Source organism: Perognathus longimembris, chromosome 25 (genome assembly GCF_023159225.1).
Source record: "Perognathus longimembris pacificus isolate PPM17 chromosome 25, ASM2315922v1, whole genome shotgun sequence".
Taxonomy (NCBI): domain Eukaryota; kingdom Metazoa; phylum Chordata; class Mammalia; order Rodentia; family Heteromyidae; genus Perognathus; species Perognathus longimembris.
The window spans coordinates 23,831,587-23,850,781 of NC_063185.1; the positions used below are offsets into that span (position 1 = coordinate 23,831,587).

The window sequence follows — 19,195 nt, forward strand, 5'->3', positions numbered from 1 at the left end:
GATTCTGAGATCACCGTCTCGCCCCTCCGGTCTTTCTCCCCTTTACCACATGGAGTTTATTCTGGGGCTACCTTTCACCCCGGTACTGGTCGACGTTCTCTCCGGCTTAGTCACGACGCACGCATACACGCATACACGCATACACGCATACACGCCCGGCCCGAGCCGTCACCTCCGCACGGAACCACCCCTTGGGACGCGGCCGGTCCTCGCCAGCCCCTCGTGATTGTGCGCTAGCAGGGAACGTTGATCCCCCCCCCCCCCGGCCATTAAGGACTAAGCATTCCTCCCCAAGAGCACAGGCGGAACGCCTGTGTGCGTCCTGCCATCTCTGCGGGGCGTACCGGGGTGCCGTGGCCACACAGGGGCTCCCCGGAGGCGACGCCCGGGGCCAGCTGCAGGGCTAGTCCAGCCCACGCGTCCGTCTGTCCCGCTGCCCGCGGGTGCCCCCGTCGGAGCCCCTCACGCTGGAGCCGGGCCGCTCGGCCTGGTGGTGCCCGCATGCTCACCCCCTGCCCCCCCAGCGGGCCCGGGCTGCTCCCGGCCGGGATGGCTCCACACCCCCCCCCCCCCCGCCAAGGGCAGAGGAGGAAAGCAGGGCAGAGGGCAGGGCGGAGGGAGGCTGTCCACAGCGGGGCGGGACCTCCCTATTGGGGTACAGGAAGCTCTGATCGGGGGCGCTCCCGGCGGTGGAGGCCGGCGCGGGTCCCCGGCTGTCCTCTGGCCTCTGCCCGCGCCGTTCTCCGCGTCTCCCCAGATAGCCATCTTTGTGGTGCAGGAGCTGGGCCCAGCCCCCCCCCCCCCCCCCCGGCAAACCTAATCAGGCTGACATTTCCCTCTGTCTCCTCCGATTAGGCCACCGCTCTGTCACCCTGGGCCCTCCTGGCTCGGCGTGGCGCCTCGCGGCGGGTCCACGGCGCCGTGGCATCGGCCCTGGAGCGGCGGCCCTGCCCGGAGCACCGCGCAGCGCTACGAGGGCCGAGCCCACCTCCCGGACGCCCGCCCGGCGCCCCGGCCGCCGCTAGAACCCCTCCAGGGGCTCCAGACTCGGCTGGGAAGAGACCCCGTCCCGGCCGCCCGGCCTGTGCCCGTCCTGTCAAGGCAGGCTCGCGTCGCCCCTAAATCTAGACACGCAAGGGGGGCCCCGAGGAGGACACTGGGCGAGTGGCCGGTCGCCGTGTTCAGGGGAGGTCTGTTCAGAATGAGCCTGGACCGGCCGGGACGGTCCTTCACACGCGGGGCCCACGCAGAGGGTCCCGCGGGGCCTGTGGGAGGGCGGAGGGGCCGACACGGAGGGGCTGCGGCTCGGGAGGCGCGGGGGAGCCCACGCCCACCCGGCTCAGGCGTGACAAGACAAGAGGCACGAAGCTCAGGACGCCGCCCCCCCCCCGCGGCCTGTCCCGTCCCCCCGTCCTTGGTCTGTGCCTGACTGGCTGCTCACCGTCACGGCGCCGGGAATCGGGGTTCTCCAAGGGGCTCGGAGCCCACGCCCCTGCTGACTCGGCTCCCTCAGGACACACGCACGCACGCACGCACGCACGGCCGCGTTCACATTGGCGCCGTGGCCCAGGGAGGACGCCCCCCGACGCCGCCGGGCCCGGAGGATCTGAGCTCCCCAAGTGCCCTTCTCCCCAGTCGCGTGCCGCTCTGACGTGCGCGCGTGCTCAAGAACACCCGGAAACCAGGACGGGGGGGGGGAGGGAGGGCGAGCCGGCGCGGAACGCGGCCCCGGCGCCACGGGCGCACGCGGCTTTGGGGCCTGACGCGGCGGAGGCCGTGGCGTCCACCTCCCCGTGGAGGGGGTGCGAGAGGCTCCGGCCCCGCCCGGGCTGCAGAGAGGGGGCGCTCAGCCCCGACAGACGAGCCGGGGGAAGCATGCGGGGGTCAAGGTGTGCCACGGTCACGGGTGCGAGAGGCTCCGGCCCCGCCCGGGCTGCAGAGAGGGGGCGCTCAGCCCCGACAGACGAGCCGGGGGGAAGCGTGCGGGGGTCAAGGTTCGGCACCGCGGGCCTCGCGGCGGGCTGGACGGCTGTTTTAAAGTGTATGTCCCCAAAGCAAGAACATAGACGGGCCGGGAGAAGAGCGGGGAGAGGAGGAGAGGGGGAGAGGGGAGGGCAGGAGAGACGAGGGGAGGGGAGAGGGAGTGGGAAGCCCCGTCCCTCCCCTTTACCTGCTCTCCTCAGCGCCCCCCCCCCAGTGCCACCGAGCCCCTGCGCTCCGTCTCCCTGGGGACCGTTTAAATGAAAGCTCATAACCATCGTGTGGGCTTCTAATGAAAACAACCGATGCGCGCTGATGAGACCATTACTCTCGACGGTCAGGAAGCCTAATGATCCCACGAGGGGCCTCGTTCTCTGACGTATCGCCGCGGCCTCTCCTCTGACACCTCAAATTAGCAGCCCAAGCCAGAGCAGCTGGGGTTTTTGTCTCACTATTTGTTCCCGACTCCAGAGCGATCTGGCGCCGGCTGCGCGCTATTTTTAAACGCGCGGCGCTCACCCGCCAGGTGACTTTTTAAACGGTCTCCAGGCGTCACGTAAACCCACAGGGGTAAAGAGACACGCGGTACCCGCCAGAGGCCCAGGGCGGACCCGTGACCCCCGAACCGGCGGCCGGCCGGAGAGCTTGCCATCCAGAAGAGAGGCCACGACCAGCCCCACCCCGGGGGCTCACGCGAGAACCCTAGCTACCGCAGGGGCTGAGGTCGGAGGATCGAGGTTCAGAGCCAGCTCGCGCGGGACGGTCTGCGGGACTCCTGTCTCCACTTGACCACCAGCAAATGAAGGGGGAGCTACGGCCCAAGGGGTACAGCACCAGCCTCGAGGGACAAGGCCAAGGGACAGCGTCCCGGTCCTGAGCTCAAGCCCCAGTACTGGTGTGCACACACACGGAGAGAGGAGGGAGGAGGGAGGAGGGGAGAGGGGAGGCAGAAAAGGGGAGGGGAGGAGGAAGAGTCCGTAGGGTTGGTAACTACTTAGGTGTGTGATCCTCGTTCTACAGGGGAGAGAGAGAGAGAGAAGGAGGGAGAGGGGAGGCAGAGAGAGCGAGAGAGAGTGTTCCGTGCCAGGCTCTCCTTACTGGCAGGACCGGGTCTGATGTCTGACGCGAGGAAGACTCAGCAGACGCTGATTCAGTGGGCGGTGAGCTTCCGGAAGGGTCTGCCCAGGTCATCTTGGGACGTGAACGGCCCGGGCCGCGCGGTGCAGAGTGGCGCGGTGGCAAGCCCGGCCTTCCCCGTCCACACCGCCCGCGGGGCGGGGGCCCCGTGCTGTTCTCGCGGATTTCTAGTACTGACAACCAAGTCACAGTGAGAAACAAAACCCACACGTGAACCAAACCACCCCGGCCCGGAGCCGGCCACGGTGGGCAGGGGCAGGCTGAGCGCCCAGCCAGACGGAGGGACGATTTGACACCGAGGAAGGACATGGGGAAAGCGGGGGGCGGGGGGTGGGGGGGTTCACTTCTGGCCCCATTCCTCCACGGACGTTTCCCACCGCTGAGGTTTTCTGGTGGGATGGCTTATTATTATTTGTTCTTTAAGGTGAGAACCAGTGGTCAGGACTCCTCCTGGGCCTCACCAGCCTGGCATCTCACCGGAAACTTCCGGGAGGGTCAGTGTGACCCTGAAGTGTCATTGCTGGATGGGGGCTTTGGTCCCGGTGTCCGTGGCCCCCCCCCCAAAGGCAGGCACACACAGTACCCACGGCCTGGCCGGCCACACCGAGAGCTGGGCACCGCTAGACCCCTCTCCCCCCCTCTGCGGCGGCGGGGTCTGGGCTGCCAGGCTGGGAGGCAGAGGGGCCGGAGCAGCGCGCTGACTTCCGCTGTGATTTTAGATTCTAGAGTAATGTGGACTTTTTCCACCCCACCCCGAGGCCGGCTCTGAAAACCTGGCTGCGCAGGACGGCCCTCGGACTTTGGAGTCTGAGTGTGCGTGTGTGCGCGCGCGCACACGCGCGTGCGAGGGGGGAGGGGGGGCTTTGAAGGAGGAGCGCAAGATCATTTAGAGAAGATCTGGTTTTCTCCCGGGCTTTGCGGGGCTGGATGGAAGCGACGCGCGGATTTCGCGAAGCGCAATTGAATGGTGATTGTCAGAGCAAATCACCGTTAGCAGCACCGGCCTGAGAGAAAAGCAAACCCAGAAGCCCTTGCCCGGGACAGCTGAAGAGTTCCGCCAAGCGGCCGTGGGGCCGTGCTCAAAACCACGTCCGGACCGGGCCCCGATCATGGGAGAGTGTGCAAACACAGCACCACGTCCTCACCTCCCAGGGGGCCCCGGGCGACACGCTTCGTGAACGCACAGACAAGGCGCCCGTCTCTCTCCCTCCCTCCGCGCCCACGAGTGTCAGTGCGGCCCCGCTGGCGCTCATGACTCACGGGGCGGGGAGCAGGGTAGGAGAGAGACGCGGGGAGGAACGGCGACGCCGGGAACTCCACGGCCACGTGAGACCTTGCATCGCCCCCCCCACGCCACCGCCCGCCCGGGGGCTCGGACCCCACCCGGCTCCCCGGAGGCCCTTCCCCCCACGCCACCGCCCGCCCGGGGGCTCGGACCCCACCCGGCTCCCCGGAGGCCCTTCCCCCCATGCCACCGCCCGCCTGGGGGCTCGGACCCCACCCGGCTCCCCAGAGGCCCTTCCCCTCCCCCACGCCACCGCCCGCCCGGGGGCTCGGACCCCACCCGGCTCCCCAGAGGCCCTTCCCCTCCCCCACGCCACCGCCCGCCCGGGGGCTCGGACCCCACCCGGCTCCCCGGAGGCCCTTCCCCCCCACGCCGCCGCCCGCCCGGGGGCTCGGACCCCACCCGGCTCCCCAGAGGCCCTTCCTCCTCGCGCCCCATCCCAGGGGGGGGGACGCCGCCCCCCCCCCCCCCCACGGCAGAGCCGCGGTCCCGCGCCTCCTGCGTCTCTGCGTTCGCAGGAGAAGCCAGAAACCTGCACTTGCAGGCGGGCGTCCCAATTCTCAGGTGCGAAATGCTAGTGTCACATTTTTAAAAGAGAAAACAAAAACCTGCCTGCGGCACTCAGGGAGGATCCCCCCCGCGGGCCGCCCGGCCCCCCCGCCTCTGTGGGGCGCGCACGTGCCCTCCCGCCGTCCCTCAACACGAGGACAGCCTCCCTTCCCGGGCAAGACGGGGCCACGGGTCATTCCGGAAACACCCGGGGTGTCCTGAACGTCTTGTCACTCGACAAGCCTGGCGGGCAGGAGCTGAGACCCCTCGGGACGTCACCCCGGTTTCCGGGAGAGCGGCTGGGACTCCCCAGGGCCCGGCTGGTCCTGGGGCTCGGCGGGGGGCGGGGGCAGCTGGCAGGGTCACCGGGGCGGGCTCTGAGGTCCCGGGTGGTCTGCGTTGCTGAGCCCAACCTTTTCTTTTTCTTTTTTTTTTTTTTTTGCCAGTCCTGGGCCTTGGACTCAGGGCCTGAGCACTGTCCCTGGCTTCTTCCCGCTCAAGGCTAGCACTCTGCCACTTGAGCCACAGCGCCGCTTCTGGCCATTTTCTGTATATGTGGTGCTGGGGAATCGAACCTAGGGCCTCGTGTATCCGAAGCAGGCACTCTTGCCACTAGGCTATATCCCCAGCCCTGAGCCCAACCTTTTCATCTCCCGCGATACCGTTGGCAAACAGGATCTTAATCCTGTGTTTCACTCACTGGGTTTTCGTGTTTTCCTTCGGTTTGTCTATATTCTTGATTTTTTAAATTTCAAGTGTAAGCCATTTCTTTTGGACCCACGACGGTCCGCTGGCCCCGGGGTGGGGGGGAACCTGGCAGAGCCGCGCGATGCCCGGGGGGGGGCAGGGTAGAAAGCCTCACCCCAGACCCACGCCACGGGGGCGCCCACCACTGGAGCCTTGGCACAGCCGGTGTTGGCACGAGTTACTGGTAGGAAACCAAGCCCACGATGTGGTGAACGGGGGGGGGGGGGGGGCAACGGGGCGACTCGCAGAAGCCGGGCCCGGGAGCTCACGGCCTTCAGTGCGGGAGGTGAAGGCCGGCGGAGCCATGACTAGGGGCTTAAGATTCCTTTTCTCAACAGAATCACGGGAGATGGAAGGGGACGTGCAGACACGGCGAGTCTGGCCAACGGGACGTCGGAGACTCTGAACGCCAAGGCCGGACCTCCGAGTCCCCCTTGTGCAGCAGGACCCGGGACCCGCTGTCTGCAGCTGCCCGCTGCCCCTGGCTCCCAGGGGCCCCGTGGGCTGGGAAAGGGAAGGAGCGTCGGCCAGCCCGGGGCGGCCCTCGCCCAGCCCAGCCCCGGGGGCCCGAGTCACGCCTCCCCGCCCCACCGAGTCCCGCAGCGGGGCACCTGGTCACTTACTAGTTAGGAGTGGCTGGCGGCTCGGGGAGGGGCTATTCTGTAAGAGGAGGGGGTGGAAAGCGGGGCCCCTGCCCACCCGGAAAGGGCCGTTACCGTGCTCACGGTGACTCCTGCCCGGAACGGCGTGAGCACTTGGACATGATTCCGTGATAGCCCGTGCTCCCCTCCCCTGCTCTCCTCTCCCCTCCCCTGCTCTCCTCTCCCCTGCTCTCCCCTCCCCTCCCCTCCCCTCCTCTCCGCGGGTTCCAGGGGTTGGTTGCATGCAGGGCTGCAGGCTTGCGGGGCAGGTGCTCTCCCGCTTAGGCGGCACCCTGGCCCTGGGCGGGTCTCAGACCCCCTCCCCCCATCCTCTCCCACACGGCCGGCCGGGATCGTACGCGCGTACCCCCCACCCCGGCTCCGGTCTGAGCTGGGGCCTCACTCACTTTCCCCCCGGTCCTCCCGGGTCCGCCTCCCACGCTGCGCGCTGTTCCTCCCGGTTCCCGGCGGTCTGGAGAGCCAGGCCGGGGGCGGCTCCCCGCGCCCCACGCTCGGTGCCCAGCGCCGCCCTCCCTCTCTCCTCAGAACCCGAGGCCTCGAGTGGCGTTTCAGCCCCAGGGAGGGACAGGAAGGGGCTGAAATAGCCCCGGGGCGGCTGACGTCGTCCGCCGCCCCGCCCGGCGGCCACGCGCCCGTCCCCACGCCCAGTGACGTCACGGAGCAAGCCCGCCTCAGCCTGCCAACGGTCACCCCCCAAGACCTCCGACCCCCCCCCCCCCCAGGGGCGAGCTGAGTCTCTGTCCGTCTCCGTCTCTCTCTGCGTCTGGCGCGCCCGCCTACTTCCCACTTCCTGTCTCCTGGCACGCGGTTCCTGAATCGCACTGGGTACCCAGGACGGCGGTGGGGCTGGGGCGGGGCGGGGTGGGGGCCCCCCGAGCGTGGAGATGACAGCCCCGGCCGATGTCTGAGGGGCTCGCCGTGAAGACGGACGCCCCCCCGCGCAAGGCCCCGGCTAGAAATGGGAAACCCACGGAGCCACCGAGGATGATTCGTCTGAGGGCATCTTGAACGCAGAGCCAGCGCTCCGCATCCATAAACCCATCCGAGGCCGTGGTGCTTTCTGTGTGCACGCGCGCGCGTGTGCGTGTGTGTGCGCGCACACGTGTGTGTGATGAGCAGGGGCTGAGGGAGGAATGATCACTTTTATTTTTGTGACTTTGTGATCTGGGTCATAGCTCTGTAAGCTTTTAACTTGTAGCTGGACATGATTTCCTCTCCCCCCCCCCCCACACACAGATACCTGACTGGGGAGGAGATGGATGGTTCTGGGTTCTGTCCTGGGTGGGCCGGGGGGCAGGGCGGGAGGGGGAGGAGGTAGGGGTGGGTTGGGGGGGGAGGGCGGGGCGGGAGGGGCAGGTGGGAAGGACCTCTCACAAACCGCTGGAGTCAGCTCTTCTCTAGGGAGGGACGGAGCTCACAGGTTCGAGGCTAGGCTCAGCCCCACGGCCCAGAAGCGGCGTGGAGACCACCGCCCGCAGCGCAGTGACCCTCGGGGCTGGCGGGCGGTCACGGCTCTCCCTGCGGCTGGTGACCCGCGGGTCCTGGCCTGGCCTCACCTTGCCCGGGCTCAGGCAGGGGAGAGGCGAGTGGGTCTTTAGCAGTCCCCCGCCGGAGGTGTTGCCACAGCGGAGCACATCCTGCCAGCCCCCCCCCGTCCCCCCCCGTCCCCCCCCGCCGCAGCCTCGCTCAGAGCAGGCCTGCCTCTCTACCTCTGGACCTGCGTGCGCGTCCACGGGCAGGCGCGGAGGCCGGGGCCAGCGCGTGGGGAGGGAAGGGCATCCGTCCTCACGGAGACGGCGCCTTTCCCGGCGGGGGTTCCCAGCTTCCGCCCCTCCCATCGCGGCCCCCCTCCGTCGCGGGGCTCAAAGGCCGGCGAGGGGGGCGTGGCGCACAGAGGGGCCCCGTCCGTGCGTGCGCGTGTCCATCCTGCGGGACCCTCACAGGAGCCCGTGGCTGTCATTCGTCTCCCCCCGCCCCCCCCCCGTCCCGCCGGAGGAGGCTCCACCAACCCCATCTCTCGTCACAGAGCGGCTAGCACTGTGCGGCTGTAATCCCTCCCGCAGGGAAGACGTCACCGCCCAGGGGACCAACAGCCCCTTCACTGCGCGACGGGAACACGGAGACGAGACCTGGCCGGGCGGCCGGACAGGGGCGTGGCGGGGCCGGGAGGGGCGTGGGGCGGCTCCTGACTCCGCTCCACGAGCCCCGAGCCCCCCCTCGGCCTTCCCCGGGCGGACGCGGCCCGGCGGGTGTGGACCCTCCATGCGATGCACACAGTCCCGCGTCCCTTCCCGCCACCCCGGGATGCCGCCGGGCCCGGAGCCCAGGACCCCTCCCCCCCCCTCCACGGGGGCCCCGGGTCCCGTCTGCTCCAGGAGGGCGTCGTGCGTGGGTGACGGGCGGGGACACGGCCTCCCGTCCCTCTGCTCCCCCACGGCCTGAAGCCCGCGCGGGGCTCCCGCGAGCCGCCCACAGGTCCCCCGTCCCGCGTCGGGGTCCCCCCGGGGGCCCAGGGCTCCGGCGCTGCCCGCGGACCCGGCACGTGCTCGCACTCACACAGACTCCCCGGGCGGGAAGCGGGGTGCCCAGCTCCAGCCCCCCACCCCCGCGGCCCCCCCCCCCCCGCACGACGGCTGCCCGCCAACACTTTGGCCAAGGCGAGCGGAGGGATTCCCGGGGGGCCGCGGCGGGAGGGACCGCACGCGCGCCGCCTCCACGCGGGTCCCCGCACGCGCGCCCACGCGCACACTCTCCACACGCACGCACGCACGCGCGCACACGCGCACCCGGCCGCGGCCGCAGCCTCGCACTCACAGGATCTCCAGGTCCCGCAGCGCCCGGAAGGCTCCGTCCTCGATGCAGCTGATCCGGTTGTTGTCCAGTTGCCTGTGCGGAGAGCAAGGGACATGGTGACGGGCGGGCCGGGGCCGGGGCAGCCCGGGCGGGCGGGCGGGCGGGCGGGCCGGGGCGGGCCGGCCGGGGAGGGAGGGCGTCCTCCCCCCCTCGCCGGCTGGGCCCCTCCGCAGCTCCCGCAGGGCGGCCGTCCGCCTCGCCTCTCCTCTCCGTCTGAGGCAGCCGCAGCCCCGCGCCCCAGGCTGCCGGGTCTCAGTAAATATGAATTGCGCATTTTTTTTTTTTAGGCAGGAGGGAGTAATTTCATTACATTAGGGCGTCCAATCCATTACGAGCTCTTACCGTCATGTCACTGAAACAATTTCATTAAGCTAAGGGCCTGTAAATCATTGGAGGTCAGCGGGCTGCCCTCGGCGACCTCGGGAACGCCCTCCCCTCTCCCCGGCCCCCTTTCCCCGCCCGGGCCCCCCGCCCCCCCCCCCCGGCTCTGACAGCGCGGAATCTCCAGACTGGATCTGCCCGGCAGCCGAGAGGGTGCAGGGGGAATAGACCGATTCCAAATTAGCCTCCGCTAATCTAATTTTATAGTCCTTTCATTATTCTAAGCACCGAATGCTTGCGGTGGTTGGCCGTCTCCGCCCCCCGTCACGGGGCCCATCTGGCAGGTGACCCCGCGGAAACACTTTGTGACTGAACACAGCGCCCCGGTGCTAAGGAGGCCCACCGAGGTGGGGACGGGGAGGAGCAGCCCCCCCTCGCCCCCAGCCCTCCCGTCTTAAAGCTGTGTCACCCACATGCAAACCGGGGAGAGGGCCGCGCGCCCGTCTCCGGATCGCCTTCAGCGCGGTCTCCCCGAGCCGTGCGGGCGGCGGTCCTGTGAAGTCACGCCTCCCTCCGCGCCCCACGCACCCGTGCCACGGGCAGTCGGGGCTTTCAGGGGAGGCACAAGCGCACACGCTTTCTTTAAATCCGAAGCCACGGACGGTTGAGCGAGTCGGGGCTAGGTACCATGCCCACTCCCAACCTCCACGTGACCAGGTCGCCCGCGGCCTGTGCGTGGGCATCTATCGACACACATCTCGATGAACCCCTAAACACAGCGGAAGGGACGGCCCACGGGACACGGCTCCCGGCACCCGGCGCCTCTGCCCCGCGGGGAGCCTCTGGGTGGGAAGCGGGGCTGCCCGGCGCCTCTGCCCCACGGGGAGCCTCTGGGTGGGAAGTGGGGCTGCCCGGCGCCTCTGCCCCGCGGGGAGCCTCTGGGTGGGAAGCGGGGCTGCCAGGCGGCTCCCCATGCGTGGGTCGCCCCTCTCTTTCCTTCAGCCCAGGAGACGCACAGGCACCCATCTCAGACCGGAGGCCCTGCGGGGTGGCCCGCGTCTCGCTCCTCAGGGGACGGGAGACCCGGCGGGGAGCGCCCGGGGGGCCGTGGGCGGGTGGCGTGGTCCCCGCCATCAGAGGGAGGCGGGGCGGACGGGCGATGGGTGCGGAGCGGGTGGCGGCATCTGGGGCTCGGTGGTGACGGGCTCTGCCTCCCGTGGGGGGCCCCCGGGGACGCCCCGTGCCACAGGGCTGAGACGGCGGGGGTGAACCGTGAGACGGAGCAGCACCCCGGACGGTCCCCCGCCCCGTCCCCCGCCCCGTCCCCGCCCAGGCCGCCGGGCCTTACCCAGCAGAAACGAGGGCCAGTTGGCTTTTGGCTCCAAGAAACGCTCCAGGGAACATGCTGAAGCCGGCGGGAACGCAGCCCCGCGGCCCGCGCCGCTCAGTCACCGGCTCGGGGAGCCGGGGCGGGGGCGCGGCCCCCGCGCTCCGCACGCTTCGGGGGGGGGGGGAGCACCGGAAACCAGAGGGGACCCTAAAGACACACACTTTCTTCGCGGGGTGGGGGGCGTGTTTAACAGAAAGTCACAGGAAGGGGGGGACCCCCGGGGGTGAGAGGAGACTAAAAGGGGAACACGGGCCCTGGAAGGAGAGGGTCCCCTGGCTGGTGGGGAACCGACGGCGCGTCCTCGCCGCCCCCACTCTGGCCTCGGGGCGCGGAGGATGCGTGTCTATCAGGCCAACGCTGGGTTCAGAATCCACCACCGTTCCCGGGGTTTGCTGCAAACTCTCCGGGTCCCGCCCGGTACCACGCAGCCCAGAGACCCGAGAGAGTCCGGGCGCAGCGGGCGGTGGGCTCCCCGCGAGCCGGGCGTGTCCCGGACGGGGCTGCGGGTCACGGGGCGGCCCCGCCCTGCGCTCACGAGTGGTGGCGCTACGCTCTGGGTCAGGAGCCCGGCTCTCCCAGACGCGGGTCTCTAGCGGGGAGCCCGGAAGGATCCGCGGTGGGACGAGGCAGAGGGCGGAAGGCGGAGGCCGGGAAGGGACGGGGCCCCTCGCTGCCGGGACCCCCGCCTCGCCCACGCTCCTGCGTGACGTGGCCATCGCCCTGTCTCCGAATGACCGGACGGAGCCCCCCCACGCGTCCCGACGTCAAACGATCGCGCGTTTCCCGGGGAGGCTTGGGTGTGTCGGTAGACGGCGTGAGCGTCACCGACGCCACGGTCCACGCGGGGAGAAATCCTCCGACGGGAGCCGGGCCCAGACGCCCGGCGCCCCGGCCTTCCCCCTCACTCCCGTGTTTTTCTCTTCTGAGAATATAAACAAGCCAGGAGGGAGAGCCCGCAAGAACGAGGGCCGAAAACACTCTCCACGGGCAGCGCTGGAATCCCCGCGTCTAAGCATTATGTCCTCTATCATCTCGGCTCAGCCCGCTCCGTGACAGTGTCGAGTTTCGTAATTGTAACGGCAGAGAAAGAGTTCTTCGGCGGTGGGAAAACCTAACTCCTTAAAAACTCAGCTACAATAGATGAGGAGCAAGTCATCTCCCAACCACAATGGCGGGGGGGAGAGAGGGAGGGAGGGAGGAAAAGGTAAGTTAGTTTGTTTCAGGATTTCAGTGACGTGTTTGCATCCCCAGGAGAAATGCCCGGGAAACAGAAATCTCCAGAAAAAGGCTTTAGCTGGCCTGGAGCACAGTGGACTCTCCACCTAGCCAGCTACGCACGGGGCCGGCACACCTGCTCCTCTGCGTGTGGGTGCGTGTGGGGCCGCCCTGACCCAGCCGGAGCGCCTTGCTCGGGGACCGCAGCCCCCCCACCCCTGGGAGAAGGGGCCGAGCTCCACAAACACCCTCTGGCCCATCTCGACCCCCACGTGGGCAAGGACCTGTGCACGGACCTTGCGAGGCAAAGCGGAGGAGAGCCGGCACCAGGCAGGAGGCCGGCCGGCCGTGTCGCTCAACGGCGCCGCTACCAGAGCTTCCAATCTCGGGTAGGGAAGGAGGCGAGGCGGCCTGGGAGAATTCGGAGGCTGCCTGCCTGACCTGTGGTTTCCAAGCAGTGATCGTTATGGGACTGGGTTAGGATTTGCTTCTGACAAAATAAAAATCATGCTCTGACGTGTGCACGTATGCAGGTGTATATACACGTATGCACACACACACCTAAGGTGCACTTTTCCCCCCGCTTTAGGCTAGGGAGAATTAGATTGCTGCCGTTATCAAGAGAACACTTGGGCCCTCCCCTGCTTTCATGAAACAAAGCAGAGGACGAAGACACGAAGCTCTTTTCTCCCCCGCGTTACCCAGTTGTCCTCGAAGCGGGAAACAAGAAATCGAGAAGTGCACCACGGTTTGTTTTTTTCCCCCCCTTTTAAAGACAGTTTAGCATGTCTGTAAGCACCATTATCCAGGCGTAGTACGTTGTAGGTGAACTTGCTGCTGCCGCCGCAGGCTGGGATCGTTCCAAAATAAAAATAAAGCTCAAGGTTATTTTAACGAAGAGGAAAAATAATTATGTTCCAAAGAAATGACAGAGTTCCAGTAATCGAGGGCCGGCTGCACGTGGCGTGGAAACGGAGGCCTTGACCTGCTCCCAGGGGTTGCTCCTCCCGTCAGCCAGGGGCTGCGATGGTTTTGCACCGAGATGAGCAAGGAGAGGAGGCGCCTCTCTTCTTTTACACATTTAATACACCCCCCCCCCCCAGACCTGAGAATCCAGGCACACAGATAGGTTTACCAATCCATGAATTATTGAAGGGTCAGCAAAGACCCTGTCCACTGAACTGATAGCTTCGTGCACCCCACCCCGGCGCCATCGAATTCCTCCCTGTTGTGGGCACGTACGTCCAAATGCGCCTTACAATCCCCCGGCGCGGGTACGCGCGGCCCCCCGACATTGCCCGCGTGCGCACCTGCAGCTGGGCTTGGATAACTGTTACCTAAGGGCTTCAGTCCAGCGACCCTGCTCGGTAAGGGACGCGGCCCGGATGAATGAATTGAGCTCTCGAGCAGAACAGGGCGGCGCAGCCTGCGGTGAGCCCGGCCGGCCCTGGAACGGGAATCCATTTCCACAAGGCCGCTTTGCGGGGCCACGCGGGTCGAACCTCTCCCGAACCTCTTCGTGGGTCGTTTGACTTCCGCTCGGCACACTCGACTTCCCAGCGGGGGACACCGGCAGCGCTCGGGCAGCGATGGGTGTGTGACACACGCCTGGCCTGAGTGTGAACGCGACAAATAAAGGCAGGACAGCCGCCCAGACAACCACCGACCGAGCAAAGCACAGGAAAGCACCGCGTGCCCGCCAGCCCGAGGCCTCGCTGGTGTCCCCGCAGCTCCGGCGGGAGCGGCGTTGCTTGTGAGAGGTTTGCAGCCGGCCTCAGTCCGGCCGTCCACGCGAGGCTCGCCCTCTCCCTTGGCCCCGGCCCACGCCCCCTCCGCAAAGGCACCGGAGAGCCGGAAGCCGCGCGGCGCTTCTGTTAGCCGGCAGGAAGAGGGTCACCTCCTCCTCGGTTCTAAATCCAAACCCAGCGGCACAAGCAGCAGCCAGGCGTCCTCTGCCCACCCGCCGGGGGGCTTGGGGGGGGGTCCTCCTTAGAAACGGGTGGATCGTTCCCGCTGGGTGGCCGAGCCCGGGCCTCGGAGCGACAGGGAAGCTGGGGTTGAGTGGGCCGAAGGCTGACGTCCACCGCCAGCGGGACCCAGGCGCGCGGTCACCACGGGGCCGGCCCCCAGCCCGGGGACCCCCCGCGTCCGGACGGGGCACGGCCTCCATCCCGGGCCCCAGGGCCGTACTTCCCATCTACAGGAATGAGTGACCCCCCTCTCCAACTTGACCCACCCATCAGGAAGAGCAACGGGATGCCATTTGCAGGGAAATGGATGGGCCTGGGAAAACGCCAGGCTCCAAGAGACAGCGGAGCACTCTTTCTCTCTCTCCCACGTGCACGCCGGAGCGAAACCGTACACACGCGTGTGAAAATGTACCCTGGGTCATACGCGTCCGTGGACACCACATCCGCAGTACAAGGAGCTGGGGCCGGCGGTGCCGGGCGGTGGGGTCGAGGGGGGGAGGTAGAGAGAGGAGGGGCGGTCGAGGGCAGCCGCCGTAGTCAAGGTGTCCCCAACGCGGACAGAGCTGGTCTCGTCCCGCCCAAAGGCAGTTTGGAGAATTACACGAATGAAACGCACGCAACCGGAAAAAAAATGCATTGGGGGGGGGGGGTGCGTTGCTTAATTCCATTTGCTTCAAGAGCAGAGGGACGGAGGAATAATCGGGAAGGTCGCCCTCTTGGCTCTGAAGTTACACGGCCCGAGGCCGAGTTCTCACAAGGTCTTAATCTAAGAGCAGCTCCTGTTGGTTTTACTCAGATGCGCCGAGGCTCACGGCCATGCCTCCGCCTCGTCTTTTCTGTTCCTGATGTGGGCATCTATTCTTTGAGGTGTATTTCCTGCGATCTTCCCAGATTGAGGGGGCGGCCAGCGGCTCAGACACCCACCGTTTTTTGTGAGGAGGCTGGACTATAGGAAACTCGGGCCAACAAGGCTTACACCAGAGAGAACCCTCGCCTTTCCCCAGCCAGGGAAGGGGAGCGACCGGCAGCCGGGCGGCAGAGTCGCCGTGCAGCCCCTCTCCTGCGCGCCCGTGGCCGATGCCGGTCAACCGAGCGAGGGACAGCACAGCGCCTGCGACGCCCCCACGCCGCAGCGATTCACCACCCCGTTTCGTAGTCTTGCCTCTCCTCCTCCGCACCGGCTCCCGGGGCTGGGACGGCGGCCGGCACGCACCCACGCCCACGACGTCACGCGCCCGGTGGGCGTCACGCATCCTCTGGTGCTCGGCTTTCACAGGAGGAGAAACGGAGGCACGGGGGACGAGGTGTGGATCACGATGTTGCACCCCAGCTCCTGGTCACCTGGGCCCCATCCCAGAAAGATGGAAAACCAGAGTCCTCGATGGGGGGGGGGGGGGCTGCGGACACGGCGTCCGAGGAGCTGGCAGCTTCGGAAGGCGCGTCTGTGCTTCCCCGGCAGCTCCGGCTCGGCCCCAAGATGGGGAACAGGGGTCCAGGCACAGAGGTTCCGTTCACAGGGGGCCAGAGGCAGAAAGAGGCAGCCTGTCCCCCCAGTCCATCGGTGGACACCCCGGAGACCGAAGGAGGGGCAGGCGCAGCGTGGAATAGTATGCAGATGGTAAAAATCAGACCTGAAGTTCTTCCAGCCCCTACCGAGACCTGGACGGAGCTGGCGAGCCCTGCACACCGGGCAGGTGTGGCGAGTTCCAGTGGCAGGGAGTCCAGAGCAGGAAAGTCCAGAGGGCTGGCCGGCGGTCAGTGGCCGCCGGCGGGGCGCTGGGGTGCGAGGGAATGGGGGGAGGGGATGACAGGATGCGGAAGCCTCCTTCCGGGGAGCCCCAAATCATTTCGGAACTAGAGCAGACCGAGGGTCGCGCGCCCTGAACCGTGCGGTGTCACGCGGTGGACTCAGAGCTCGACGCGCCTGTTTTCGGCGTGTGATGCACGTGGTGTGGTCATTCTCCTTTCCCAGGAAAAACAAGAAAACGATCCCAGATGGTTGCGCGCCCGTGGCGCACAGGCCCGCGATCCCAGCTGCCCGGGATGGCGGTTCGAAGCCGGGCGGGAGCGCCGGTGAGGTACCGATCCCCACGTCGCCGTGGCTCAGGTGGCGCAGCGCCGGCCTTGCACGGAAAAGCTGAGCAAGAGCGGCGAGCCCTGAGCTTGAGCCTCGGCGCTGGTCCACACACGCGCGTGCACACGGCTAAGAGTGGACAGGAAGGGACAGACGGACAGACAGACACCGAGGGAGACGCCCCGTGTCCGGGATGGTGTCCCGTCTGGGGAGGCCTGGTGTCTCCGAGGCGATGTGTCGGGAGACACGGGCTCTCGGGACGCGGGGAGACAGCGCCCCGAGAGCAAAGGGAACGGAGAAGGGGAACGGGGCAGGGGGTTCCTCTGCCTACTCCGGAGGGCCCCCCCCCCGCTCCCCAAAGCTCAGACCCGAACGGTCTCTGTACAAAGGGTTTGCATCCGCCCTAATGGAGCAAATGACAAAATCGATACGGCGGCAGCGGCCGGCTGTCACGGAGATAATGTAGCTCCCGAGTTCACGGTGGTTAGGAAGCCATTTAGAACTGTAATTAAAACCAGCACCATTTTTTTTCAAGATAAAAGCCCCTTTGACAACCATAAATGCAAGCTACAGGAAATTTTCAACAAATATATTCAAAATTAATGTATGGGACGAAAATGGCATAAATTAACCCTGGGTGATCCATAAACCCGGGCTCCGGAGGCGGGAGCCCTCCGCAAAGGGGTTTCGACTTCACGTTTGCTTTCCAAGCAGTGCAGTTTTCCATTTTAATCAAGTTAGAGCTTGACAGCGCGCCCTGAGTGGCGGGCGCCCCATCGGCTCCTCAGGAAGACGAACGGTGCTGTCCCCTTATTGGCCCAACTTGAGACCTGACGGGCACCAGAGATTGTCACACATCTTGGAGATTGCGGGGGGTGGGGGGGGACAGAGACACACAGAGAGAGAGAGAGAGAGGCAGAGACACAGAGAGAGAGACACAGAGAGAGAGGCAGAGACACAGAGAGAGAGACAGGGAGAGAGAGGCAGAGACACAGAGAGAGAGAGACAGGGAGAGAGGCAGAGACACAGAGAGAGGCAGAGACACAGAGAGAGAGAGGCAGAGACACAGAGAGAGAGGCAGAGACACAGAGAGAGAGACAGAGAGAGAGAGGCAGAGACACAGAGAGAGAGGCAGAGACACAGAGAGAGACAGGAGAGTGAGGCAGAGACACAGAGAGAGGCAGAGACACACAGAGAGAGGCAGAGACACAGAGAGAGAGGCAGAGACAGAGAGAGAGACAGAGAGAGAGAGGCAGAGACACAGAGAGAGAGGCAGAGACACAGAGAGAGAGACAGAGACACAGAGAGAGAGGCAGAGACAGAGAGAGAGAGGCAGAGACACACAGAGAGGCAGAGACACAGAGAGAGGCAGAGACACAGAGAGAGAGGCAGAGACACAGAGAGAGAAAGAGAGGCAGAGACACAGAGAGAGAGAGGCAGAGACAGACAGAGAGAGGCAGAGACACACACACAGAGAGAGAGGCAGAGACACAGAGAGAGAGAGGCAGAGACACAGAGAGAGAGAGGCAGAGACACAGAGAGAGAGAGGCAGAGACACAGAGAGAGAGAGGCAGAGACACAGAGAGAGAGGCAGAGACACAGAGAGAGAGAGAGGCAGAGACAGAGAGAGAGAGGCAGAGACACAGAGAGAGAAAGAGAGGCAGAGACACAGAGAGAGAGGCAGAGAGAGAGAGGCAGAGACACAGAGAGAGAGAGGCAGAGACACAGAGAGAGAGGCAGAGACACAGAGAGAGAGAGAGGCAGACAGACAGAGAGAGGCAGAGACACAGAGAGAGAGAGGCAGAGACACAGAGAGAGACAAAGAGCAGCAGAGAGACAGAGAAAGACACACAGAGAGAGAGACAGCAAGAGGCAGAGACAGAGAGATGGGAGAGACTGAAAGCAAGAGGCAGAGACCGAGAGGCCGGGAGGTGTGTGTGTGTGTGTGGTGTGTGTGTGTGCGTGCGCGTGCACACACGGGTGTGCAGAGGGCCCCCGTTTTCTCTGGAGGTTGGGGGCAGGGTGGGTGGGAGGGTGGAGAGGGGCCCAGGTCGCCTTCGGTCCCAGCCTGGATTCCTGACTCGGACGGTGCGCTTTCCTTCGCCCCGCCGGGCTCTGAGGTCGTCTTGGGCTGTGGCTCGGCCCGGGGCCCCGGGGGCTGGGATGGACGGGTCCTCCAGACGGCGACCCCACCGGGAGACCCTCAGCGCCAGCGGCCGGAGGGAGCTCCATCCCCGCCACGCCACGGCCGGGCGGCTGGGACCCCCACGCGGGGGCCGCCGGTGGGGGGGCCTCGGGGGGCTGGTGGGCAGGGCCGACACCGGCGCTTCTGTGACGCGGCAAGAACACCGTTATGGGGGTGATGGGAGATGAACCCCGAGGCCCAGCCTCCCCTCAGAGCCCCGGGGAGTCTTGACGGAGGGGACACGGGCGTGGAACGCAGGGGCTTGCGGGGAAGGAAGCCCTGGGGGGGGGGTTGGAAGCGCGTGGCGTCGGTGCTCTGGGCCGAGCCCCGTGGCTCCCACGCAGCCCCCCGGGTCGCCCCTCCCCGCTGTCCCCCGGGAAGGCCGCAGCCCGGAGCTGGGGCCGGGGCTTCCTCCTCTGTGGTTGGGGTACCGTGGGCCCCGGACACAGATACCACAGCGCCGGCCACGCCCACGCCTCACCCCAAGAGCGAGCGGCCCCCCGCGGCCCTCGGAGGGTGAACACGCGGGGACCCCCTCGTGCCGCGGCACACGACGCGGGCGGGAGCCATGCAGGACCCTCGGCGCCCCCGACACCGCCCGCCGCCGCCGCGGGGCTCCCTCCCCCGCACCTCCCCTACCCCCCCCCCCGTGACGGGGCGTCCCCCATTCCTGCACCCCCCCCACGGCCCCGTGGGTCCCGATCGCCCTCCCCCTTCCTAGAACGAGTCGCTTCTCCTCTGCAGACCCTCTGACGGCACCGTCCCCCCGCGGCGGGGGTCGTGGTCGCCTCTGGGGGCGGGCGGGGGGGGAGGAGGAGGGGGGAGGG

General features: G+C 66.9%; 1 protein-coding gene across 1 annotated transcript in view; it reads right to left on the bottom strand.

Annotated features, from left to right (window-relative positions):
* Slit3 (slit guidance ligand 3) overlaps positions 1–19,195 on the bottom strand; it is a 218,741-nt gene that overhangs the window by 60,381 nt on the left and 139,165 nt on the right. Inside the window, 1 exon segment of the mRNA XM_048334159.1 lies at positions 9,175–9,246. Within this exon segment, the coding sequence (XP_048190116.1) occupies positions 9,175–9,246 (72 nt within the window).